This window comes from Petromyzon marinus, chromosome 15 (assembly GCF_048934315.1).
Source record: "Petromyzon marinus isolate PM22_M1 ecotype Great Lakes invasive population chromosome 15, UKy_Petmar_22M1.pri1.0, whole genome shotgun sequence".
NCBI lineage: Eukaryota > Metazoa > Chordata > Hyperoartia > Petromyzontiformes > Petromyzontidae > Petromyzon > Petromyzon marinus.
In genome coordinates, this window is record NC_133681.1 from 12,046,012 (window position 1) to 12,073,961 (window position 27,950).

Sequence of the window (27,950 nt, forward strand, 5' to 3'; positions counted from 1 at the left end):
CACATCGTTATTGCTTGAAGTTTAAAAAAAGCACAGCAAGAAAACTCTTTGCAAACGGGCAATCTTTATTTAAGTGCTGAGAATTCTACCAACAGTGGGGAACAACAACCAGGCACCCAAGTGCATCTGCATGCGCATAGAGGTGGCCCTAATGTGGCATGTGCCACTCGTGTTCAATGATGGAATGGAACTGATTATGCTGGAAGCATAGTGTTGCACACCATCCTCTTTGGTTCCTTCGGTAAAGTCACGTAGGTATAAAATAAAATAAATCACGACGTTTTGGGCGCAACACAAGCATCCATCATCAGGTGGGAAAGCATGGTCTGCTGTTTTAAAAACAGTCTGCCTCAGCAACAGACCATGCTTTCCCACCTGATGATGGACGTTTGTGTTGCACCCGAAACGTCGTGATTTATTTTATTTTACACCTACGTGACTTTACCGAAAGAACCAAAGAGTATGGATTCCTGCAGTCACGAAAGCTTCAAATCAAGATTGCACACCATCGTTATAATAATCCATAACCAATACACTGCTAGATAGAGTCCGTCCCCAAGCCGCTACCATATCTTACGTTCCTGAATTTTAACAAAGACAAAGATCCACCATATAGTCTTAACAGACTGTTGGCCCAAGTGCTGTTAGTCCAAGTGCTGTTAGCGAGCACCTACATATTAAAGCCTGGATGGCACACGAGGGGGTGGGTGGTCAGCACTGGGCCCGACCACTTTTGTGTCCCCCAGTGGCGATGTTTACACACCGCACCAAGGCTGAGCCGACCTAGGGGAGGCCCAGGACTGGTTTTGATAATCGTCACTGGTGTTGGCTGTGAGTGAGAATCGAACTTGCGTCGCCGGGTTTGTAGCACAGCGCGCTAACTGCTACACTGCCGCTCCCGACAATTTAACAATCCGCCTTGCATCTACAAGCGTGCTGATTTCATCATTCAATATCTGAGGCCGACATTCCCCCGGACTCCTTCCTTCATTTAGCTGCCACTGCATCATTATTCTCACACACACTAGCCATCATCCCTTGTGGCGACATGTTGCTGTCCAAACCCGCATACCTTTCTTCAGAGTAATAATCATGTCTTTGACCTGTCTATGTTCTCAATTACAGGTGTTTCTCTTACAGTTTCGAATCTTAACTCCATGTATACGCATCAATTCCCACTCACTCAAGTGCCTTTTCATATTCTTGTTGACTGCTTTCATGCTCCCATCGCTCGCTGTGACATTCAATAATTTCTGTCGTGTTCTCTGATATTACTTTCTCATTCTTTTCCTTATTGTTTTACGGAGTCCCAAGCATCAATGGCTTAGTTTCGCGTTTACGTCTCTTTTACCATCTCTCGTATTCGTCGGCAAGTCTTTTGTGGTTTTAGAGAATATTTTGCTCTGTTTGCCTTTTAACCTTTGCCCCCACTTTCAACGCACTATCCATAACTATGCTCCAAGTTAGTGAATTCTTCGAAATGGGAACATCCGTCTCGTCAATTTGACTCGATTTAATTTAATTTGTTTGGGGTAAAATAGAACGTTCATCATCCCGCACGGACCAGCGTGGCGAAACATGGTCAGAACAACTCCCCCCCCCATCTCCAGAAGAGGCCCTCATCCATCCAGAAGTGGATTCTCAAAAGGGATTTACATGTTAATGTTTACAATCAAGCACTTGTGTATCAAAACACGCTTGAAGGTTGTTGTTTCCTGTGGAGCTGCTGTCACGGGTAGAGTTCGCGAAATTGAAAATCCCCTGTTGGCAATGTACAGCCACTCGGCATTGAAAAAATTAACAAATTTTTTAACCCGGCCCTACACGGGAGTTTATATACAGTACCCCCACTTTATTGGTCTTTACAACACTGGCAATTTGAAAATAAAGTAAAAAAATATATATCTTCACGGCACTAATACTGAGATGACATACCACGCGAGCTGGTATTGCTGCCCAGTTCGACGAATCTTGTGTTGTGCAACCATTAACAAGTTGGGGGAAACGCCAACTGCGAAGACCCTGCCAGTGCATTGGCGTATGAGTCACATGTTACTACGCATGGTCATGTGTGCAAGGGGTGCCTTGAGCGTTGTTGTGTTTGGGGGATGTGAGTGCGGTGGTGTAGGTGTTTTGTTTGTGTGGTAGGTGTCGTGGTTAGCGGACTGCACTAGGGACCGAGTCTGATTCTCGCTCACGGCCAACACCAGTGGCGAATATCCGAACCAGTCTCGGGCCTCCCTTAAGGTGACTTAAGCCTTAAATGGCAATCTGGTGCCATGTGTAAACATCGCGACTGGGAAGACCAAGATGGCCGGGTGTGTTGCTGGCCACCCCCTACAACACCCCCTTGTGTGCCGTGCCGGACTTGAAAGATGTTACCTGAAAGCACTTGCCCTGAAAGTCTGTAAAGGCGACACCGGGGATCTTTGCCTTTGTGTGTGGTACCCTGTGGAGTGTTGTTATTGTTGCAGCGATTTAACGTTCGCGGTGTAGATCGTGCGTAGATTCGTCGATTAATGTCGATTGTTATGCTCATGATGCATACATCGAATCGCGTATCTTAAGAATTGCTTTTTATTTCATATACGTTGCATGTGATGTGGCTGACGCGAACGCTGCAGTCACGAGAGGCAGCCGTGTTCACCGCGGTGGAACAACGAAAGAGAATTGACCCTTCAACCCCGACGCGCACGAACAACAGCAAACGCTCCGCGTGTCCCGAGTTTTTGTCTTTCCCCGTGCACGGTCAACATTAGCGCTGGGTCGGGGTGGGGGGGGGAGAGAGACAAACGCGGCCGTGTATCGACCCTTAACGGGTGCTCGCTCCTAACCGTCCCACCAGTTGAAAAGGGGAAACGCGTCTTTGTCTTGGGAAGGGGGTGTGTGTGTGTGTGTTGGGGGGGGGGGGTCACGACAAGGGAAGGCTGCGTGACAGACACATGGGCGTGACGCACACACCTTCCAACGCCCACACCTCCGCGTATCCTCCTGCCCCGAGGCCCCAAGTCAACCAACCACCCCCCCCCCCCCCACGTCTTCCTGTTCAGCCCCATGAGGGACATCTGATGCCACTTCCAGCTCGACGCGGGCGTCGTCTGCCCCTGCGCAAAAGCCCCCTGCGCGCCCTCAGCTGTCCCACTTGTGGCCAGGCTGCCTGGCACGAAGACAAAAAGGTCCGCCCGTATTGCCTTCACAGACTGTTGGGGCAAAGTGCCAGTTCAGCCTCATTTGAGGCTGAATTGACCGATTTTATGGGGAGGGGTTGGGGACCAGTTCAGATAATCGTAACTGGTGTTGGCCGTGAACGGGAATGTACGTCGGGTTGCAGGGTTCGTAGCACAGCATGCTCAACCACTGTGCCCCTTCTCCCCCAGGACTCAATCGCACACTGCCATATATGACATCACCAACGCATTGCGTTGCAAGCAGCCCACACCCCTCGTACGATAGATACGGTTCCTCTTTTTTGCTGTGTGTGTGTGTGTACAGTGCTTGTAGAAGCTATAATCGTAGTTGGAATATAAGCCACACGTCCTTACATTACACTCTCAATGTAAGGGTGTGTGGCCAATGATGCGAGCACACTTCAGATATGAGCACAGTTGCACTTGCTCCCAAGGGGTGTGCTTATATCTAGAATCTGCTGCGCTGTACTGTCGGGGCGAGTACTTGTTAGTGAGTGCCTATTATCACAATCTTTTATTCAGCCTGGAGGGATCCGATGAGCTGTGACGCCCTTTTTGCGCAGTTGTCCAGTATGCCGTGCTTTCCCTATTAAAGGCAGTGGTGGGTTTCAGCCCCTTGGACTTAGGGCGAGAGTTGACCGGGAGGTGACTCATGACCAGGGTAAATGTGCGACCCACCCATCGCCACCAAACCTCGGCCGGGAAAAGCTGGGTCACTGCGAGTGAGGAGCAATGTGCTCCCACTCCACACGCACAGACAAAATATCCCCCTGTTGTATAGTGTTCCTACCATTTGTGGCAAAGTGCCGTTGGCGAGGTCCCCGCCCATGTCTGTTGCACAAGTGTGGTTAGTATAGCTGGCACTACACCTGGTGGCATTTGTCTCACTAGTGCTGATGTTTGCAACACTGTATAAGGTACTCAATTACATTTTAAGATTGAGTAAAATAAGCAGGGGAGGTGGTGAGGGGGTGACGCAGGACAGGTTCTAATACAACTTGCCACTGGTGTTAGCCCTGGCCAGGAATAAAATTCGGGTTACTGGGTCCATAGTTCAGTGCACTAACCACTGCGACACCTAGGGTTGCCACAGTCCTGGAATTGGCATCTGTGTTTGGGTGGCAGCAATCAATATGTACGGACATCTGCTGGTATTGTATTGAAGCTAATCACGGTAGATTGAGATATGTCTGGGTTTGGTCCGAGTCGAAAAGGTGGAAACCCTGGCACCAGCACTCCATACATACACACACATTTGCTAACACACAGGCGCGCACGGGCACACACACGCACGCGCTCCTCTGCCTTCATCCTCGTATCATCGGTGAGGTCCGAACGCGGACACATTTTGTTGTGACGCTCTACTCGGGGGACTCCAGTTTCCTGGGGCATGACTCGTCTTGTGGAAAGTATAAGTCACGTGAGCTTCATCTCTCGGGCAGGGACACAGAGAGCCCCATCCTTTCTCTCCCATCAATCACAAACACTCCAAGGCCCCCTTTGTGTCCCTATCCGGGTCACTCGGTGTTGTTGAGATGAAATTAGATTTGGTCAGCTCGTCACACGGGTTTCCTGGTGCAAGTTATGTGCATGCTGTTCGAGTCGTGGACTGTCTCCTGCCCCTATATGCTTTGCTCGTAAACCGGATATGCGGAAATGTCAGGGGATGAATGAAAGCAAACAACTGACCAAACAAAATATTTGAATGATGGTGATGATTAAGCGCTCTCTATCTTTAAGATGCCTATCTCTGCTTCAACCGGGCAGGTTGCTTGCCTTGACCGTGCGGAACTTGCTTGTTATTTTCTGGTTCGAGTAGGTTTCGGTGGACACGCGTGTGGTGGGGTAAAGTGTGGGTAACTCCCAAGCATGGAAGAGTATGCCAAATAGCCTTTAAAGGGACTCTCTTGATCTCCCTCAAGTGGATGCGCTCACGCTAGCAGTGGCGTGAGCAAACAACTTCAGGCTTCCACCTTTATAGAATACAACAAGAGTGGCAACTGTACACTAGCTTTGTCCTTAAAAGGACTCATCAAGATTGCAGCCTGAATCATCAGCATGCAACAACCCCCCCCACTCCCCGTCACAGTCCTTATCAACCGACGGGGGAAGTCTGCTTTACTTATTTACTCGCAGCAATAACGCGCACCTTTGGAAGTTTGCCGCACCCTGCAGGGGAATTTCACTCGGGGTGACTGAGAGCGCCGCCGTTGATTTGGGGGTTTTGTGACGTCGTGCCAAAGCCTGCCTCTCGCGGTTTTGTCTGCCGCAGATAAAAGAGAGGAAGCCAAGAGGGAGCTCGTGGGCACTGCTCTGCTGAGGCCACCGTCATCAGGAGCCAGCAGCACAGGTCTGTTACCGCTCGCGCCGCACCTCCGCGCCTTTCTGTCGGTAAATATCGGCAGTCATCATCAGAATGTTTAGCCAAGTGGCTGAGTGGCTCCAGTGGGCAGCATGCTCACCGCTGAGTCACTGCTAGGGACTGTGCAAATCCTACAACCGGCTTGGTGACTTCTACTTGGAGTTGTAACGATTCACGGGCCTCCCTTGCGCCCCACCCCCTGGGTATATATTCAATTCAAAATTTGTGTGAATTTAGGGTTATGCTTTGAATGAAGATGTGTTATTATCTTAGCATGGGGTATGTAACGGCCATGGCCAATCGTGGCTTCTAGGATCATAATCATCACATTAGATACAACATTTAACGAATTGAAAAAATTTGATTCCTACACACGTGATCAATATGCAAGTATTGCGAGCTTAAGTATTTATATGAATAGAGGGATTAATGCACCGTCACACCTCTAACTTATACCGAGCATTACCAAAGCAGTAGCAACCGTGAACAAACACTACAGTTGAAAAAAAAAAACATTTAACAGTTGATTTAAGAAGGACATATTATTACTTATGACTGTTATTCTTAATGCAGTAAGCCTTGGCAAAGGAATGAATTTAAATCTTCACTTGCCACAAAATTATAAAAATGTGCTCATAAATGATTGGATTTCAACTTGGTTCTAAACAATAGGCAGACCCCCCCCTTTTTCCTTTGCTGTTATTTTGTGTTTTGTTTAAAAACCCCAACCGTTATGGAAACGGTTTAACCCTGCCAAGAATCGCGGCGTAAGCCCTCGCCCACCACAGACTCTTAATGCTGCGCCAATGGCAAGGAATGCGGTGGGGTGGGGGGGGGGCGGGCGAGCCCGTCCAACCGTTGCGTGTCCTTTTCGCGAGCAGATGTTGCTCCGCTGCGGTCCCGCGGTGTCATTTCCTTCTGTGAAGTCGAACAGAAAATGAGCTCACTTCTCAGGCCGGCGCTCAACTTGAGCCGCTGCGAGTCATTTGCGTGGCCGTGTCACTGGCACACCGAATGATTCGTAAGTATAAAAAAATGAAGGGAAAAAATCTCCCCCCCCCCCCCCCCCCCCGGATCTGCCCTCCCCCCGGATCCGCCCTCCCCCCCCCCGGTGGTTTCTGTCGGGTGTAGTCAAGTCTGTTGAAAGCGGACGTTAAAGACACCCTGTATTGTCATTTGTTAAGGGGCGGGCCGTTTGCTCGACAATTTCGTCGATCAAGGTCCCAGATTGGCTTTTTTTTTGCGCACCTAATTAATTTGAGACGTTATTTATTTATTTTGTTTCACCAGACGAGAGGAAAAAAACACTCCTAAAGACTATTTCAGTAGAGCGCTCTGTGGAATGTTTGGGCATTTGATGTTTTTTTGAGTCTGCATACGCGTGGAGGAAGTGTGAGTCAAGTCGAAGTGTCTCTCCGTGCTCTCATGATAGTGACGGCTGCGTAGTGTGCTCATCTCCTTTGCTGGCCCTGAGCCAGTGGTGGAAATTCCACTTTCTTGACGTGGAGGCAAAGTCTCTCCCCCGTAGGTGATGCAAATAAATATAAACCTAAGGGGAGCGGTTTTGGCTGTGGTGTACAAGGAAATGAATTATGTAAAAAACCACCACCTGCATCATTAGCAACTGCTTTCAAATAGAAAATATACAGTAGTAAACATTTAAAAAGCACCGATTTATATAATTTAATATTATAAGGCAATATTTTCTGACATAGGTGGTGAGTTTATTTGTTTCTCCACAGGATACTTTTTAATTAAATTTAGAATTGAGTGTAAGTAAAAATGTGAAATTGGCTCAGTTTAAGCTGCTGATTCTCACCTACTGTCGTTTAAACTTGAACGACTTCTCTGCTACCGTCTCGTCTCCGCAGAAACAGGGGGCTGTCGACCCGACTTCAAAAAAGTCAAACTCAAACAGACAAACGAGGACTCTGCGGATACGGAACCACCGATCCCCGCTGACCATAACGGCGGCCGGCCATCGCTGACGACCACTTCGGCCCCAGCAGCTGAGCAAGTGGCAGCCGAGCGGGCGACCGACGGGAACGCGGGCGAGAGCGCATCCACCGTCCCGGAGACGTTCGCCGGCGAGCCAGGCGATGATGAGGAGCCCGCCGGTGCTGGGCGGGCTGGCGTGAGAGCCTCACTAGCCGGCGGGGACCCCACGAGCGGCAACGTCGCGCTGGAAGCCCTGCTGCAGGCCGTGGGGCCCGAGCTCGGCGGCCCGCCGCAGCCCAGCGGCATGTCGGCGCCGTTTGGCACTGGCGAGCGGGCCTACGTGACGCACGTGCCGTCCCCCGCCGCCCCGGCGGCACTGCATCGCGGCCTCCCGGCTGTCGTGTGCCCTGCGCAGCGCCCGCACGTTGAGCACCTGGCCACCAGACAGCACCGGCAGTACCAGCGGCAGTACCAGCAGCAGCAGCAGCAGCAGGACGTTGGCCGGGCGGTGCTCTCACTAAGTCCGGGGAAGATGGGTGAATGCCTGACGGTGGCCTACGCCGCCAGCGCCCTGGTGTCCCGGCCGGCGTGCTTCCCCAACGGGCAAGGGGGCAGGGCGAACGTGGGCGGTCTGCGGGCGGGCGAGGAGGCGGCGTGCGAGGCACCGGGCGCCGCCAAGGAGCGGCCCAAGCGCCTGGGCCGCTACGTGTGCGGGACGTGCGGCATGGGCTGCGCCAAGCCCAGCGTGCTGGAGAAGCACGTGCGCTCGCACACGGGCGAGCGGCCCTACCCGTGCAGCATCTGCAACAGCGCATTCAAGACCAAGAGCAACCTGTCCAAGCACATGAAGTCGCAGGCGCACGTGCAGCGCGAGGGCGGCTCGTGCGGGGCGAGCGCCGAGCAGCAGCAGCAGCAGCAGCAGCAGGGGGAGGGCAGCGGCCGGGACGACGGGGACGACGCCGCCTCCGATTGCGACGGCGACGACGACTCGGACACGGACGACAGCCCCGAGGCGGCCGTCGCCTGTGGCCGCGTCGTCTTGGGCTGGGTCCCGACGCAGTCCGCCGCCTCGGAACCAGGCGCCTTCGTGCACGGAGCCCACGCGGAGGCCGAGCCCGCTCGGGACGACCGGAGGTGCAACGGCGGCGACGGGCGGCAAGCGTGCGCGGACGAGCGAGCCGAAGCCGCCGTGCGCACCCGGGACCCCTCCGTGGAGCGCGCGCAGGAAGTTGAGCGGCACAAGTTTGAGATGCGCCACCTGAAAATCAGCTTCGAATCCGAGTCCGGCAGCCCCATGGGGAAGAACAGGAACGACTCCGGCTACCGGTCTTTTTCCGAAAGCCTGGAGCTGCCGTCCGTCACGCCAACTACAGCGCACCACTTCTCCTTCACCGAGGGCGGCGGCCGTAGCGGGGAGGCGGGGCCCGTGAACTCGCGGCCACCCGTGTTTGCCGTCGCGCCGGCTGCGGCGGCCACAATGCGGATGGTGCTGCCGAGCGCGGAGCGCGTGGCCATCGACAAGCACATCGGCGACCACATCGACAAGCTGATCTCGCAGAACGAGGCGCTGGTGGACAACCGCGAGCTGGACAGCGTGAAGCCGCGGCGAGCGTCGTGCGCGCGCCGAGCCAGCATCGACTCCCCGCGGCCCTACACCTTCAAGGACTCGTTCCAGTTCGACCTGCGGCCCCAGGACCCGCACGGCCGTGCGGGCCCCGAGCTCATGAGGAGTCCCCCGCCGTTTTCCCCCCATGGCAAAAGCGGCGTCAGGCCCTGGATGCCGCTCTTCCCCCCGCCAAAAGAACACGGCGGGCACAGGACCGACGGCAGGGCGTCCGCGCCGCGCCTCTCCAAGTTTGCGTCGTCCGGCTCGCTGGGGCACAGCTTGGAGTCGCAGTGCGACGACGTGTTCACGCCGGGGCCGGGCCAGAGCCCCCCGCCGCAGTCCCCGCGCCTCACGCGCCAGGAAGCCGTGGACGAGGGCGCGGCGCGTCTCAAGACGCAGTCGGTGGACGAGGCGTCGCGAAAGCAGCCTGTCGCGGCCGAAGGCGACGGCGACCGTTTCCCCAAGAGCCGCTCGCTCGACGAGGTGGCCGGCGAGCGGAGGCCCGAGGGCGGCAGGAGGGGCCGACGCGCGGCACGCGGCCGCGGGCTCATGTTCGAGTGCGACACGTGCGGCGTCAAGTACCGTAAGCCCGAGAACTACGAGGCGCACAAGAAGTACTACTGCTCGGAGCTGCACGCGCCGCGCACGCGATCCCTGGGCCCGCAGCCCGCCGGCAACACCCACCCACAGCTGGGCCACTACAAGGTGTCGGTCGACAGCTTGGAGAAGGCGCCGCTCATGAAGAAGCGCAAGAGGGCGCACGGCTCGGGGGACAGAGACGAGGAAGAAGCGGCAGTGCCCGGCGGCCGGCTCACGCCGCCTGCCGCGCTCGGCGCCCGCGTCCTGACGACGTTCGTCGGGCAGCCGGAGGCCGACCTGGGCAAGTCCGTGACGCTGCTGGACAAATTGGGTGCAAATGGCGGCAGTGCTTTCGTGTTCCCATGCGTGCGCTTCGAGGGCTCTGATGCCAAGGCAGGCGGGAGCGAGCAGGCGTTGTCTTCCGGCGCCTTTGCCAAGACGGTGCCACTGCTGTGCGTGCCGCCCCGAGTTGGAAACGGAGCGCTGTCTGATCTGGGGAGGTTGGGCGACAGCCTCGCCACCTTTGGGCGGGCAAAGTCTTTCGATGTACCGCCCATGGCGAGAGCGAATTCATTCGATGTGACGCGTGCTGACTCGGTCGGCCAAAGAAGGATCGGAGGTCAAATCTCCGTGATCCAGCATACCAAATTCCTGAACAAGGCGAAGTCCGTTGACAGCTGCGAGCCCCCCGCAGAGTGCTCGGCCACACTGTTGAGAAGCGCTCCGTGGAAAGCGTGCGACGTCGCCAGTGGCCGGGCATCGAGCGACGAAGTTTTACAGGAAGCGTCGCCCTGCGCCGTCCACTTCCAGAACAGAGCGATGGTTACACCGCAGCCTCCACCGACGCTTGCTGGTATCGCCATCAAGATTCCAAAAATATTGATCAGCACGGACTCGCAGAAGAATGAGTTCGAGCAGCAGCAGCAGCAGCAGCAGCATGTGGACGCTCCAGTCAGCGATTGCCTGCAAGTGTCCGTGGAGAAACTGCACCCGAAGAAGCAACAAATGCGGCGTGTAATATTGGGCCTCAATTTTGACGACGCCTCCAATGGGGAACCGAGCAGCAGGAGAGGCCCCTGGGGTTCCAACCCGGCAGACGGGGTGCATCCAAGCGTGGGTCTCGTGCAACCACTGGAGCAGCAGCGGAGGGGATCCATGCGGCGCACGTCGTCCGAGCAGGCGGCTGGCTCTCCACCGTTCGTCGAGGTGGCTGAAATGCTCCGCAGCCGCTCGCTGGACTTGGGCGACGAAGAGCCAGGTGCCGCTCCAGCATCGGCCATGCGTCCGCCTCCACGCTCCACGAAGCTGCACTCAACGCTGCGGCCCTCGCCCTTGGTTACCGCTTCCACACCCACCTCAGCGGTAGAGCGTGGCGAGGAGCCAAATCGAGATCAGCTTTTTATCCCCCACTACCAGATTCAGCCGGGCCGCATCGCTGAACGTGCGTCATCACCCCTGATAAACAAGCCTCAACACCGCTCCGACGTTCTGGAATCTGTACGAGATTTTGGCAGCTGTGACGCCTCAGTGCGCGACAGGTGTTTAGCGATAAAGGGTCGTGAACCGGAGGACTCATGTGCCGTTCCTAAATCGTACTTGCCGCCCCAAAGTGTTGCCATACCTGTGTCATGCTCGGAAGAGCTCCCATGCGGCTCGACATCTTCACCACCTCAAGGCACTCTCCAGCTTTCCCCTCAGGTGTCAATATTATCTGCACCAGCGGCCTTACCTCAGGTTCACCCACCGCTGTCACCATCATCATTCCACGGGGACCGAGAAACATCATCCCCATCGTCCAATCGCGAGAGCCAAAGTAAAACCCTCACGCCGCATCCCACTCAAGCTCCCATTGCTGCTGCGCCATCCCCCGAGGGTCGGGCATCAAGTGCAGCGGCGGAACATTCGGCCAGAAAACCCTCCCCGGCTCCGGAGTCGGACGAGCTGAACGCTGTCACAGCTCCTGGAAATCCCGCGGCGTCTCAGGTTCTCGTCGTTCTTCCTCGCGGCGCAGCCCCAGTCTGCTCGGCGCCTCTTCCAGGGGACGCTGGCCCGTCCTCGTCTCGGGCTCCCGCCCCGGCCGCACCGGTCGCTCACCCCGACCCTTGCCAGCCACGCGGCGCCGGCTTCGATGCGTGCGCCTGCGCGGGCCCCCCAAACGCTGGCGTCCTCGTGGCTCCGCCGAGCGGCCGGCACAAGGCGGGCTCGCGCCCCGCTTCCCCGGCCGCCGCTCCGTCTACCGCTGCCGCTTCCCTCGCGGGAAATCCGTCGGCGGAGGCGCCCTGCAGGAAACGACCGCTTGCCGCCGCGGACGAAGCGGGAGAGGAGCTCGCCGCCGAGCGGCAGCGCGGCAAGTGCGCGAAGCAGGCGGCGTTCGGAGTTGACGGCGCGCGGACGAACGCCGCTGCCGGCAAGCCGCGCAAGCCCTCCCTGCAGCGGCAGGAGAGGGTGGAGGAGCCGTCGGTCTCCGCTTCGAAGCCGGAGGGGTCGGCGGAACACGCCTCCGAGACGCCCGGGAGCAGCGGACGCGACTCCTCGGCGACGGTGGCGGCCGGCGAGGTCGACGCCGCCGACCCTCGGCCCTGCGCAGCTCCGAGCGGGGGAGGTGGCCCCCCTCCCCCGGGGACGTACGGCACAGCAGCGGACGTGTCGTGGTGCTACCTGCAGGCGCAGCCGAGCCACCACGCGCAGGGCGACGGCAGGGCGTCGGTGTATTCTCGCTGGGACGTCGGCGACGGAGAGAAGGCGGCGGGCGGTGGCGCGGGTGGCGCCGGCGGTGTCGGTTGCAGGCCGCCGCCGCCGCCGGCGTCCAGTGGGCCCGGCTGCGGAGCGTACACGACGGCAGTGGCTGTGCCGCAGGAGTACGGGCGGGTGGTGCAGTCCTGCGAGTGGAAGAGCAGCCGGCAGGTGAGACTGGACAGAGCGACTCGCGGCTCCGCTCGGCTCTCTCTGAATGAACGTGTCGCATTTTGGTGATATCTGTTGAGCCTCATAGTACAGTACAATGTTGCGTATCCACCGTGGACAATTAATCGCCTACACCCAGTGCAGTACTTGTGCATCGTGTAAGCGTCACTTTCTATAGACGTTGAACATATCCAGCGTTTTCACATATCCACCTATATATACCTCAGTTCCTAGTGAGTTGGATATGCGGTGTTGTACTTGTTTAAATTGTACAAGACTGTGAACATGTTTTATGGAAACGTTCAGGAAAACAAACTTTTTTTTTAAGGAAAATGTATCAGGTGTAGAATAACATTTTCCTTTACTCGCGAGCGGTCTAATTTGGGTCTCCCTTTTTGTCAGTCGGATCCTCGATAGGAATGTTTGGCCAATTCCATAAACAAGACTTCGGCTTCATGTGGAAAGCAGGGGTACCTGGAGAATACCCACGCATGCCAAGGGGGAGGGGGGGGGGTAACACTCCAAACTCTAAACAGATAGATCTCTTCTTCTAACTCCTGGCCACCATACAGGCCTGGTTATGATTTAAAGATGGGAATATTTTGACTAAGGTGCAAACACTCCTCTCTAAAATTGTTTACGATCCTGAGCAAAATTAACACCAAACATAACAATTAGCTTACTTTAACAAGTAGGCTTTCGCGACTAATATCATCCATAATAGAGGGGTTTTTTTTACTATAAGGGACTAACTTATTAACTAAAAACAAGTAAACATGTGCATTATGAGACCTCCTTTGCCAGTAGCAAGATATAGTAATAGGTTTTTACCCTTTTATCTGGCACCAAAACTGATACCTTTATAGAAGGGATCATGTTTGCAATAACCACAACACAAGCAGTCAAAATGCAAACAAAAAGAGACAACTCTGATAATGATATGCACTGTCCTTGAAATTGATTGGTCCACACCCAAGACGGCTTTTCTTAGAGGCTAGTCTCCACTGGTGTGGGACCAGATGACGCCAAAAGGCGTACAAGTAAACATGTGCTTGGCCTATATTCATATGTGAGCAGTGAAAAGTAATTCTAAACTTATTTCAGGCCTACTTCATAAGCTCTTTTTATCCTGTGCAACATTGTTATAAAACCAGCAATCTTCTGATTAGTTTGCACACCATCGTAGTAATTTGCGAGCACCTTTCCCAGGTCTGTATTGCACAAGATGTGCTCTGATGAATCCCCGGCGAATTAAAAAGACACACAAGACTGAAATTAAAATTCAGAATGATCACATTTTTTTATCGTGCTGGAAGCTTGATTATAGGAACGTAATGTTTCATTGGCTCTATTTTGCCCACAATACACACATTGAACAGTGAATGTAAGAATCGCTTACACTTCATGATAATTGTCTGTTAAATGTGATAGTCAGGACATTGTAACTGACGAGACGCGCAAAACAAACGAGGCGGCACAAACGAAAGAAATGGAATCGAACGAATGGAATCACGACCGTGAAATGTGACAGTTCGAACGTTGTTGCCGGGGTTGACGGTGGGCGATGGGGTGGATTAGGGTCACTTAGTTACGTGCCTTGCGAATACCCTTCTTGGAAAATGAATGAGCAAAGGCGGCTTGCGTTGCTCTGAGCTCGTGACGGCCGGAGAGAGCTGTCGCTGGAGGAATGCTGCCAAACGGCGCTCACTCTCCCTGCCGCAGCCTTTTCCATGGAAAGTCTTCAGATTCTGCGGGTGGGCGTGAGGCGGGGGGGGGGAAGAGAGACCCTTGGGAACGTGGGTTGTCACGACTGCAATACTCATGTGCGTACAGTATACAGAGAAGCATTGGCCCCACTACTTGTACTGTCTAGCTCTCCGATGTGTTTTCTGGTTGTACGGGGAGTGTGTGTGTGTGTGTTTTTTTGGTATGATGTCCAAAAATGCGGTCCACATGCCCGGGAGCTTCTTGAGGAACAGAATCATGCTCCCGGCACGCGGACTGAAACGTCGGGACATTATGCCGAACAACACGAGCAGCACAACCATAAAACGCAGTGAAGAGCTAATTACTCTTTGGTTCTATTCGGTAAAGTCACGTAGGTAAAATATAAAACAACAAAAATTCACGACGTTTCGGCCACAACACAAGCAGCCTTCATCAGGTGAAGGGACCAGACTGTCTCGAAGACTGCGCTGGAGTGCGAGACAGTCTGGTCCCTTCACCTGATGAAGGCCGCTTGTGTTGTGGCCGAAACGTCGTGATTTTTGTTGTTTTATTTTTTACATACGTGACTTTACCCAATAGAACCAAAGAGTACGGATCCTTGCAGTCACGAAAGCTTCAAATCTTGAAATGAAGAGCTAATTCTCAACACCGTTGTGAATCCACTGCTGAGGGAAGGCCCTCCCCCACGCCGTGTCGGTCGTGGGAGTAGCTTGACCATACTTCACCGCTCGTTGTTGTGGATTGGTGAAGTTAGCAAGGGGAGGAAGTGCCTAGAACCGTTTCAGGGCTCACGCGCCACTGAGAGTAGCCGTGGCTGGGAATCGTTTTCAGGTTGGCAGGTTCATAGTGCAGTGCATAATAATTACCATTGCCCCACGGCTTCCCCTGTGTGCATAGTGTGCCGTCATGAGCATGAAGTTTAAAACATTTCATTCTACAGTGGGCTGTCACAATATGTTGATTTGAATCCCGATACTTACAAAGTTAACATTAAGCTTGCAATATTTCGAAGCTCCGTTTGTTAAATATTGAATTTTACTTAAAATTTACATTTTGTATATACACTCAAGTTGCAGTGTAATACATGCTCAGAATGAGCATTGGGTGCAGCTCGTATCGATAGGTGACCCTGATTCACTGGGGGAAATTACACCTTCCTGTGATGCGTAGTACTGGACGCCGTAAGATTCAAATGCTTTTACTCTTTTTAACGATGGTGCAACTCTCATGGACATCTGTGCCCTAAACCTCAGTGAAGTGTGTGACCAAAGGGTCCCCATGGTTCTAGAGAGGAGAAAGCGAGTGAGAGCGTGCGTAGAAGTGGCACCACGGTGGCGAGATATTAAATACCTCATCTGTCATACAGGAGGTTGTGGGTTCGATCCCGACTCTAGCGCCTGTATATTTGGAAGTTTGCACGTCTCTCTCCCTGTGGTCGTGTGCATTTTTGTCCGGGTCCTCCGGTTGTTCCCTCCACATTTATAAAGCACGCGTTTTAGAGTATTTGGGTGCTATAAATGCCCACACGATTAAGCCACTTTGTCGAGCTCGCATTTGTTGCCAGGTCGCTTCTGACAAAGAGCTACGTAGCTCGGTGGGCCTTAACTTGGTAAAAAAAATATATTAAGAAATAGTTAGATAAGGTCTCTTGTTTGGCAATGTTGTACCTCGTGATGGTTGGGGGCCAGGGAGCTACCGTAAAAAAAAAATCCCCACTGTGTCTTCAGGTGCTGACGTGGCGTTATTGCGTAAGAGGCCCAGCATGAGGAGAAGAAGGACCCGACCCATCCCGTGGCGGGATAACGATCCTGTTTACATACTAAAGTGACATCATGTCCCATCCAGTTCTTCTGCTTATGAGGGCACAGTGTACAGGTTCCCTCTTGTGTACCACTGTGCATGTGGTGGTGGATGTGCAATTTAACAGCTCTCAGACAAAGCAATGGAACGGCTAAAAACCACTTACAACTAAAGCTCTGACAGTTGATGTTTATGGGCTGTACAACCGAAGAAGACTTCGTGGGTTTTCGCCGTTGTGCTGTCAATGCTTTCCGATGCGTTTTCGGGTTGTTACCGCATGTTTTTCACCATAACCTATATATGTATGTTGAACTTCTTTTGCACCGTACGTATCCAACCGTGCTCATCGGAGGTGCGAACAATATCCAGTGTTCTGCCCCCACGTGCCGGGAGCCATCCTCGGGAATGGAATTGAGCAGCTTGCATTCTCCCGTGGTTACTGTGTTGCCGGCTGCTGGTTTCTGATGTAGGCCGGCCGGACAACATGCGGTAACAACCCGAAACACATAAGAGAGATCCCTGCTTGTATTTGTACCTTGATATATATATACCTCCCAGCGTATGAGCAGCAACAACATGGCATAGTTCATTCGAGCTCGGGTGACAGTCGATAGTGAATCGGACGGTAATTAAGAATGGTTTGCCCCGAGTATGCTACGCTTATGGCGTTCCATGCTTTGGGCTGCGTAGGGTTATTATTATGATTCGGCGGCATTGGCGCACACACTTCTTGAGTTATATTAAGGCACACAAATGAGACAAGTGGCTTAATAGATAGGTCGTTATAGCCACTAATGGCATCTTCACTCTGGACTGTCTTTTTAGGGACTGAAATCCCTTTGGATTTAAATATATCCCTAATCAAGGGACTGGCGCAGTCTGAATGCTAAGCAAATCAAGGCTGTTGGGTGGTGACCTGAGGCTTTAATTGGCTTGAATGACATTACTATGCGCTTGCTATTTGTTGTTAAAACACATGTTGCCAGTCACTGGAACGTCTGGTTTCAATTCCCAGAACAGTCACTGGTGATGTTACTAAATGTATCACTTTGATGTGGACTTTTTTGATTTGCAAAGAGTAAGGACTTTGATTTAATTGTCTTGCAGTGTAAAAATCACAATTATAAAATTACCCACAACTATGTTGTAAAAACTGCAATATATATAAATCATTCCCTACACAATTACCGTTATCCAGACCTCACCGAGGGAAACAAATATGAAATTATTCTTAATTGTTTTCAAGTGATTAAATAATTTTGAAGTGCCACAAATTCATCACATTTCTTTCACGACCTTTGAAGTCCTTGCCAAGTGCCATGCCAGGGTGTTGTTATTTGTCATTCAGCCACCCGGCTGCTTTCCACTATTTTCATTTAAGTCTAAATTACTTTTCAAGTCTCTTCATTCTTTTATCATGAGCGGCAGCGACTCCCTTTGTTGTTTAAACATTGCTCGAGTCATTACCAACATCCGCTCAGCTCTTCGGCGACTCTTGCGTTACTGCAGAACATTGTTGATGATCGAGGGCGACCCACCCATTGCTAAACAGTCTGAGTTTGTGTTTTGTGAAACTTGAAAGGTCTGACTCAGTGACTCATAAAACAAGTGCCAGTGTTTTGGAAACCCGTTCTTTTTTGCCAAAGATACCGAGTGCTATCGCAACAGATTGCTTGCGGAAGGTGACCATAAATGTTATTAAAAGTGATATTTATTTTTTTATACTTAAGATGCTGTCGTGGTGCAGTGGTCAGCAGGCTGGACTTGCAAACCCAGAGGTGGTCGCCAGGTTCGATCCCTCGGCACGGCAGTTGAAATAATTGGAAAAGGCTGTGACACAGTCGATCGGCAGCGAGCATGTGGTGGTGTGGCGTGTGGGGACTCCCTCCTCTTCCAAGATGTTTGGCTGGGTAAACAACCCTCTACAGAGGCTCTCTCGATCTCCTTCTAGTGGAGCCCCTTCCCGTTCGCGGTGGCGTGAGCGAGCAATTTGCAGGGCTTGCATCTTTATGGTTCTTCATTGCATGACATGATGCTGATGGTATAATGACCGTTTAATTGGCAGAAAATGGTTTCAGTGTTTAGCTATTGTAGTGTAGTGAACCTGGTCCTGTGGTGATTCGTGCACCACACCATTACTTGGCAACCAGAGTTCGATTCCCGGACATGACTAACATGAGTGATGATGGACCTCTGAGCCGGTCTTAGCCCCCAGCCCCTCCACCTACTCATACCTGTATGTATTAAACGTTGAACTTCTTTCACACTGGACGTAGCCAACCGTGCAAATGGGAGGTGTATTTATTAAAGTTATCATATTATTTTTACATGAAAAAATGGGACTTTAAAATGGTCCTTATATGAGGTGGCTGGATAGGTTCATACACTCCTCCTGCTACATTATCAGAGTGTTGAGCTGGCACCACTGAGATTCTCAGTTTGAATCTGGGCAGCCACCCGTGATTAAATTATAGTGAGTTGATGGTCTCAGCCTGGTCTCAAATAAATTGCACCTGAACAAAAAAAAAGCAATATTACATTTGTTTTTCATTTAGTTCAGCAGTTTCAGCCCTGGGAGCTAAAACATTTATGGTTGATTGGCACGCAACAGAAGACCTCTCTCTACAGGTGGGGCACATGGATAAGAGACAATTTAATGCGTATAACAAGTAGTGCTGTGATCTCACATTCCAAAGGGGGGGTTCTCTAACAACAGGCTGATGTTACACTACTTTCTATAAGGGTTACGGATGGAATTTCTTCATTGCATGACATGATGCTGATGGTATAATGACCGTTTAATTGGTGGAAAATGGTTTCAGTGTTTAGCTATTGTAGTGTAGTGAACCTGGTCCTGTGGTGATTCGTGCACCACACCATTACTTGGCAACCAGAGTTCGATTCCCGGACATGACTAACATGAGTGATGATGGACCTCTGAGCCGGTCTTAGCCCCCAGCCCCTCCACCTTCACCAACGTGCGCTAACCAGCATGGTGGAGTGCGAGTGGTGGATTTTCAAAGGGCTGTACATAATAATAATTATGATCTTCTTTGGTTCTTTCGGTAAAGTCACGTAGAATGAGAATAAAATAATAAAATAAAATAAGACAATAAAATTCTCACGACGTTTCGGCCACAACACAAGTGGCCTTCTTCAGGTGAAAGAACAGAACTGTCGGGACGACAGTGCTTCGACAGTTCTTTAAATCGAAAAATAATTATGATTGATCATTTATGACGTTAGCATGAATTTTATATTTTATTCTGAAAACAATGAATATCTATATACACGTGTTTGTATATTATTGTATATATATCACGGATATTTCCATGCATTTACAACGTTGATGTATTTGTGCCAATATTGTGTGGAAAACCTGTGCATAACGTCCACCAGCAAATCAGCACTTGTATAAAGTATGTAATGATTTAAAACGATAAGTACAACACATGAATGTGAGAACAGTTTCCATTCAGATAATGTTTCTTGAGTTGCAACTGATTTCTTATGATCGATTTAATAAAACTTAGATTTTTTTTTGCTACCTAACCTTTGCCAATGCAAACGTGACCATGTGCCAACTGTTCCAGTACTTTCAAGGCAAAATATTTTGAGCATTCTCTCATCAACTTTAGTCGAAATATTCTGGCTACCCTCTCTCTGTAATGTGAAAAGAGCCCTTGCCCGAAACATCAGCCTACAACTGAATACATATCAGGCATCTTAACTATTTGCTTCTCTCTCGATTCCATTAAGTGTCATAATTCAGGTGTCTCGATTCGATTCAAGAATATAGATTATATATTACGTGAATGGAGTGAACTCTAGTAGCTGTCTGGGTCATATTAACCCATTATATACAATGCATATGAATACATTAATATTTTACACCCACACTTGTATGCATGTACTCAGTGGCATAACTCGATTATCAGCTCAGAGGATGCGGCAATCGGCCAGGTGGGGCCCCCATTATTGATTTGATTTGTCTCGCACGGTCGCACCACTCGTCGGCACTGGATTCGAACTTGACTCCGGGATCCACTTATTTGGGGCGCTCAAATGGCAAACGTTCATTCTTTGGTTCACCTAAACAGCACTGACGTGGCTTCCAGTGAACGCGCCCACGTGGAACGAAGTGTGGCACCTTATTATACCTTCCCTCTATTCGCCCCGAACCAGTATGAAAGGTTCCGCTCGCCCACCCGCTTAAACTATGGCAACAACATAGAAATGGACGTACGATGCGCAATTTGCCGGAGCCAAACTTTTACTGCTCTTAATTAAATTGAAATAAAAAGTATAAAGTAATTGAAAGTATTCTGATTTAAAAAAAGATGGATTTTAACCGCTTTTTAAATAAGTGTTTTTTTTTTTACACTGTTGTTGAAAATATATCTTAAGTGGTTGTCAAGGAGGACCCCCCCCCCAACTCGTAACTTCGCTCACCAGCGGTGGGGCCCAAAGCACCCTCTGCCCCCACGCTCGCTACGCTACTGCATGTATTTTATTTGTAAGTGTAAGAATAGGTTTTAAACGGCACATCTTTACAGGCCTAATATTTATGATTGCGAGGCGAAGTTTCTAAACACTGTTTTAGTGTTTCTAGCTTGATGTATTCATTGTATTTAGACTTTTCACAAATCAAAATTTCACTGGATTGAATTTCTTTCAGATCTCTCCAGCTTGCATGAACTATGCTGGGATGTACTACACAAACACACATCAGCCAACTGAAAAGCGTTCCTGAACCAGAATTTAATGATGTTAGGATGTAACAAAGACACGGGGAACGCACGTTATTAACCTCTTCGTGGAATTGCTTTGAATCACACTGGGATGCAATATTCAACGATGCTGGGACGTAACGCGCGCGCGTTACGTCACTCCGTAGCACCGTTCCTCGGCACTCGAGGGCCGTGGTGGGGCCCTCAGCACGCCTGTCCGTTGTTTCCCGTTACCGACACCCGAATGTGTGACCGGCAGGGCCCATCTTCTGCTCCCTTTTCAGATTTGTCAGGTGAAGGACGAGGGGAAAGCTGCTGTGCCTCAGCAGGCGCCGGCCCACCAGGGGAAGGCGCCGAGCCTGGACGAAGCGACGGGGGAAGGGGCAGACGGCGCTGTCCCGGAAACGAGGCGCGTCAAAATCTTCGAGGGAGGGTAAGCGTTTCGTGAAAGAAGCTGCGAGCGCCAACAATTTTGTCGGAACAACTGAAGCGACGCCTTGTCCTGAGGGTTCTTCTGTTGTGTCGGTCTGGGCGGCCGCCTGTGGTTATAACGTGTTGTTTATTTTTTTTCATTTAATGGTCTCAGCTTCGTTATCAATGGCACAACCCTTCAAATTGTTTGTTTAAGTAGGACCTCGTTTTGAAAGATACGTGTGCAGGTGAGTAGGCAGCAAACGGCTGACTCACCTGAACCAGACACAAGCACAATATATTTGTTGTGGCCACAAAGACCATTGTAGGACTTCATGCATAGTTCTACGATGCATGCAATTGACTGGGTAACATTATTTGTTTGTGATAATGACAATCTTATGCTCTGTTGTCTTTTACATAGAATTTATTGCCACTACACTTTTTTTATTATTTCGCTTCATTTTGACTGAGAGCCCGTAAAAGCAGATTAATATAACCAGTCATGTACAGATTGGATTTATGGGCTGCTCTTTCGCGCCAAAACAATACAAGTAAACAAAGAAAAAAACTCAACACACTCGTCAACGACACTGTGGCCTTAGAAAAAAATATATAATCCGTTGACGTTTTGGGCAACGGCCCTTCTTTGTGGAACTTAAATATAGAGGCAAGAGACATAGGGGGCCTAATGATAAATATTTACATTTTACGATGACCAGTTTTCAGACGGACATATTAATAGTTACCTCATGGCAACTATTTTGTGCTTCTGCTGCATCACTACCACGTCAACAAATACTTTGTTTAATTCAGACGCGTACGGTTCTTCACGCCATTCATCTGTTTGAGATGATGCTTTTATGTCTGTTAATTGTCTGGAGATACCTTTGTATATAGAAACCACTTTCCAAAACCAAATAGTTTTTGTGCTTCCTCTATAAAAGAATACATTCCCCAAGCTCTTGCCAAACAGGCCTTGTGGCTGTAGATAAAATAAAAACTGGGTCCAAGGATCATTGTTATTTTAAGCAACTTATCCCAACATTTTTTCCTTGTATTCTGGTTGAAGCCCAAATACAACAAGGTTTTTTTTTTTTAAAGTTCACTGTTATATCCCAGTTTTATCACTTAAAAAGGTTTAGAACTTCAGTCTACATTTGCATTCGGAAGCATGATTTCAGCTGCACACTGGGTTTTTGTCTTTGCTTTGGGATATAATTTTGTTTATCGTGTGGAAGCTGTGATTTTTAAGAAAACTGGATGTCTGGAATTCTGGTTTTTATTTATAGCTTCAGACACGGCTTCTCGTGATAATGTGAACAGACCATAATCGGATTTGCAGAATGGGCTTTTCCCTTGATTGGCTGCTTCCTGCTTTCTATATAATAATGGTTCTTTGTTTTCCAGGAAAGTTTTGGTGAGTCCGTGGACTCCTATGGGAGGAATTTGCTTTGGGAGGTTGAGTAAATGCCTTAAGTGTTTGGCGTGCGTAGGAAACCAGAGTACCCATGCACAAGAGAATAGCACAAAAACCTGTACCAAAGGTCAGAAAGCTGCTGCTTTCCATTGGCCACCTTTGTAGGTAGCCCTCTAGGCTGTGAAACACATTAATGGGATGAAATCTGGTTGCCCCACCAACCCAACATCAGCAATTCTTAGTTTCCAAGGTTCCGATAACCTCGCTTAATTAAAAGGAACGAATGAAATCCTCTCTGTTACACCTTGAATGGTGCTGTTGCTCGCCCACTTGGAATTTTGGGTGCTTGTCCTTTGCAGTCGGAACTTAAATAAAGAGTTGCACTTCGTTACTGGTGCAATAGAGGCGTGCATCTGATGCGGAGCTGCTTTCTGGATGCTGCTGTATTTGTGCGTCAGGGCAACACGCTTCCCCAGGTGCAGATCCTTCCTTGCGAGGCCTTGAGGGCTGACTGCAGCGCCCATCTCAACGTCCCCCCCCCCTCCCTCCCGCTTGTCTGTTGATCGTCGTGTTGTCTTACATCCACGTCAGCACCGTCGGGCGCTAAATTTAACGAGACCCGTCTGAGCGCCGTTGACATCATCGCGGTCACTAAGGCTTTTGGCGCCGTCGTCTGGTACAGCACAGATTGTACGCGCAGAGTTAAGAGAGAGAGAGAGAGGGGGGGGTGGCTTCCCTTCTCCCATTGCTATTAAAATATAATTTGGTTTTGTTTCGACATTTATCCCCATCGTCGCAGGGCATTGACGTTATTTTTGGAAACTTGCACAGGGTTCGGACCATCGCCGCGTGCCAGACGCGTCAATTTAGATAGATGTGAAGTTTTCATTGTATTTCAGCGACGTTGTTATGGTGACACCCGGATTGGTAGGAAAGAATCACTGAAATCTTAAGTGGAAATTAGGCCGCTGAGGCTATTTTGAGTCAAAGAAATTAAGTTTCAAATGAAACGGATGAAGCCATCAGCGATGGCATCAATTAGGCAGCACATGCTGCTTACATATTGCTGCTAAATTTATTCTACAATGCATAATTCAAATGATAACCACGATAAAGCATATTATAATAAAAAAAATTGTTGCAAACTGTATTTGACTTTAGTAAGAAAATTCTGGGAAATTACAACATGGAAATTCTAATTCAAATTAAATGTTTTAAACGTTGGGTACTTTTTTTTGCGAAATCTTGGAAACAAACATTCAGCCTTTAGGGGACAACAATGAATGTCACAGAAACAATTTCAGCAGCATAATGAGGCCCACATTACAAAACTAACCTTGCCATGTTTGGACAAAGATAGATGTGGCCAATTTGATTTTTTATTTAAACACTTTTATATTTTCTCCAAAGACCTGATAACATTTACATAACAGAACACTCTATGCCTGATTTTGTCCCTGGAACGTTACAGGTTTTTTTTACCAGGTTCGATCTTCTTAAAGCCTATGTTGTTCCTGGAGGTAATATATAGTGGTTTTGTAATATCAAATAAAACGTTTATGTTTATAACAGATACCATAGTTTCCCAAACAAATTTTTAAAAATGCCACTCCCCCCTTACACACAGGTGCAGTTGATTTAAATTGTCTCAGTTGGATTGACCTCTCCTACCGATGCCTTGGTCACAATCATGGTGGTGGGGTAAAATAGCTCTATTGTACCGAGGATCTCACATTTGAATGGGACGATTGCAAACTTTCCGTGCTGCGTTTCCAATGCACATGCTTGAATGGCCACACTTTGAACTGCTGAAGCCACAGAATAGGGTCAGGCTGACGTGCACATTTACACGCTTAGTTTGTGCTTCCACTTGAGCGAGCCCTAGAGAGCCTCTCGAGAGGGTACCCTTGGCCTACTCTTTAACGCTGACCAGACGTCTTAAAAGAAGCTACAGAAACCCACACTTTATCCCACCACACGTGACCTGCCAATTGACTCGATGGGAAAATAATTTCTTTCGAACTGCCTTTTGTGTTTATTTTTTTTCTCCCGCACCTCCGATTAGCACTGTTGGCTACGAACGGTGCGACATAAGTTCAACATACTTACAACAGTGGGTAACCCACTTATACTGCTGGTAGCGTTTCAACTTCCGCGCTGGGAGATCAAATTGAACTGGTGACCTCTGTATCGCAAGTCCAGCGTGTTAACCATTACATCATTGCAGCATCCGTGTGTTCAAAAGATATTATGGGTTGTCCCCATAATGCAGCGTGGCTAAGGCATTTTGTAACCTTGTACGACAAGCTAAACTTTATTGCAGGGTGCTTAGTTTAGGAAGATAAGCCTTGTTACTGTGAGGAGCTGGTAAAAAAGAGAAACCCCTTTTTATTATAAAACTGAAACGGGCCATAATTGGTCTCAGTTTGTCAGCCCTCAGGGGAAACTAAGAATATATTTTTTCAGAGTGGGCAAAAGAAACAGCATTGCGGTGTCTGTCACACGCCATAAAGTCCGTTAATCAGCCATAATTCTTACCAAATCGCCCAAAGCATGTGTGACATAATGCTTGCGCAGGTCAGTGTTTATTTTCACAAGTGCAATGTCGCGGGGCACACCACATCGTAATTTACGGTTTCCGAGAGAACTACAAGAGATATAATTTCACTTTGTTTTGTCGTTCACGCTCTCTCTCTCTCTTGACCAGCCCATGAGTTATAAATGCACAGTTACCTTGTCACCACTTGGGATTGATGCTCTCAACTCAGGGATATAAAAACCATGCACGAGCATTTGAAAGTTCAGTTGCTCATGTCCTTTTTAGTCAACCAAGGGAGTTGCCATTTAGATCAATTGCCTAATTCAATGTAAACTGATGTTACAGTTTTCAGAGGATATAAACTACCGTTTTATGCCATTAAAATATGTTACAAGCCGTGAATGTGGTTAGCTTTGATTGCTCTAAAATAAAGGGGAATAGTTTTTGGAGCCATTCTCAATCTACTGCTATCCTTACTCAAAGTTACAGCCTCCTTTCCTGGCACAGCCGTTTTCCATTTGAGGCTACTCATGCACATGCCTTGCTTTCGTTGCTCCATCTCCACCTTTGATTGTCCCAAAAAATGACGATGTTTTCCCCTTTTCGTGGGTGCTTTTCCATCACTCCGACACGATTTTGGTCAACTTTTCCAACCACATGTTCTCCCCGGGCCATCTTGTTTATCTTAGTGCCGAGCGTGCCGCCTCAAATTCCTGTTGTATTCTTTAACCCTTCCTCTCTTTGGCCGCTCTCAAAGTGTGCGTCTGCGTTGTGGTGCGTAAAATATATCGCACGCGACTGGCAGAGCGTACGTAATTACAAATTTCGTTCGCTCGTTTTTTTGTTTTCCGTTTTTTTTTCGGAGGTGCATCCAATGTTGGCACAAAATTCCTCTCCTTTCGAAAAACTTTCCCGTGCTGATGCAGTGGAACTTATGCTCATGACATCACTCGGCTTTTTCAACGGGGGAAAAAAAAAAAAGTTGCGGCGTTGGAAATCAATGAAATAAATTCTAAAAATAAATAAGCCCATCTTAAAGCCGTCCCAATGTAAATACGAAGCACGTCTTAACTGACCCCCTGATTGAGGCTTGTTATTTTAAACATAGCACGTCCTCGGGAGGGCTCATTCTTTGTGCCGAGCACAATGCTGTCGTCAGCGGGGGGGATTTAAACGGTCGCCGCTGCCGTAGTCGCACGTCGCCCGCGCGCTTTTTTGTTCCCCCATCCTCACCGCGCAAAATCTGCCGTGCGGCGTGTGCTATGGCTTTTATAAATACATATATACACACGCACGCACGCACTTAAGTCTTTTCGCCATCGTCAGTCAGCCTCGGTCAGTCCACTGCTAGACGAAGGCCTCCACCGTCTCCCGCGATCCTGCGATGTAACGATCCACACCCCATCGCCTTCACACGAGCTGAATTCATCGCTCCACCTCCTCGGCGGGCTTGCTCGTGGGTACGTGTTCCATTCCTTAGCCGCCGCTCCGTCATTACACTCTTGACCTGCCAAGTGCGCCTGTGTTATGATACGTATACCATATTATGAGTGTTTAATACGAACTTCAACCACCGGGTTTCTTGGTGTACAGAAAGATAACATCCGTATGGACTCCTCTCTTGCTGTCTGCATCTCCAACTCTTCCCGGTGCGTGACACCTACGACCAAATCATGCTTGACACCTGTGACTGGTTCACCCTGAATGCTCCCGATCTCATGAAATCTCGGAAGTAAAGCCGCGTTTCGCCTGTTTAGTAATTGGCTAATTATTCCCCCTCCCGGCCATCATGTCTGGAATTTCCAAGACCCGAAGGCTTGGGCTCTGTGGCGCTGGCCAGGAGAATGGAGTATGGCAAAGGATTATTTAAGCTTACTTGTGCGACGCTTTGCGTATTCCGGCCTCACGTGTGTGGGTTTTCCCCGGGCGCTGAATGTATGTACACATACAATCGCTTAATAACAAAAACTCTCTCACCGTCGTCAGTGTTAGACACGACCCATTCTGCATGGCCCCAGGCTGATCTGAAAGCAGTCTGCTGGTGAGACATGGTCTTGGGGCATAGAGGAGTGTGGTTGGTTTTGAAATGACGTGTTGGTGTGCTGGCAACTGCTTTGGGCAATGAAGGGGCAGGCGAAGCGTTTCGGAGGCTTGAACCGTGAATCTTCATGGCCCAGGGTCTAGCGTGTATAAACGTGGCGATGGCGTGACTTCTTGTGCTGATGTCACATCCTGCTTGCTGAACAGAGCTGGGAACGGATGCGAAGGCGTTGCGTGAATGAGGCCAAAATCTCTGCCCCGTGGTCCCTTGTTAAGGAGTGCAGTTCCATGGGTTATAGGGCAGCGTTCATATTTTAATTTACTGGAACCAGACGGGAAAACAAGTCGCAATGGCAGTGATAATAGTTGTGGTTTAATTAGTGGAACGGCCTTTATTGTGTTTTTTTTGTGGAAAAAAAATATATTGGCAGCAGAGCATTAACATGCCCATGGGGTGTCCTAGTATAAGCGTGACGGTTACTTGTGGGTGGAAAACATTGGCTGAGCAGTGCGTGTCTCTCATTGTTCATCTTGAGCCAGTAGTGTCAACTCAGTGGTGCATTGCTAAAGATGGAACCCAGTTCCCCCTTAACACCAACACTGATGACTTCCACACTAGTACTGGAGCATGGCAGGTGGTACTAATTTTTCTGACCCCAGAGGGATGATCGTGAACTAATTGAATCCTAGCTGGGATTTGAACTC

The 27,950-nt window shown here is 49.7% G+C and overlaps 1 protein-coding gene across 3 annotated transcripts in view; it reads left to right on the forward strand.

Annotated features, from left to right (window-relative positions):
- LOC116942666 (zinc finger protein 40) overlaps positions 1-27,950 on the forward strand; it is a 107,679-nt gene that overhangs the window by 61,395 nt on the left and 18,334 nt on the right. For 2 of the 3 annotated variants that reach the window (XM_032954855.2, XM_032954856.2), the window contains exons 2-4: positions 5,461-5,538; positions 7,422-12,577; positions 21,120-21,268. In XM_032954855.2, the coding sequence (XP_032810746.2) occupies positions 5,461-5,538; positions 7,422-12,577; positions 21,120-21,268 (5,383 nt within the window). Of the gene's footprint in view, positions 1-5,460; positions 5,539-7,421; positions 12,578-21,094; positions 21,269-27,950 lie in introns of all 3 variants that reach the window. The other variant, XM_032954859.2, reaches the window with a different exon arrangement.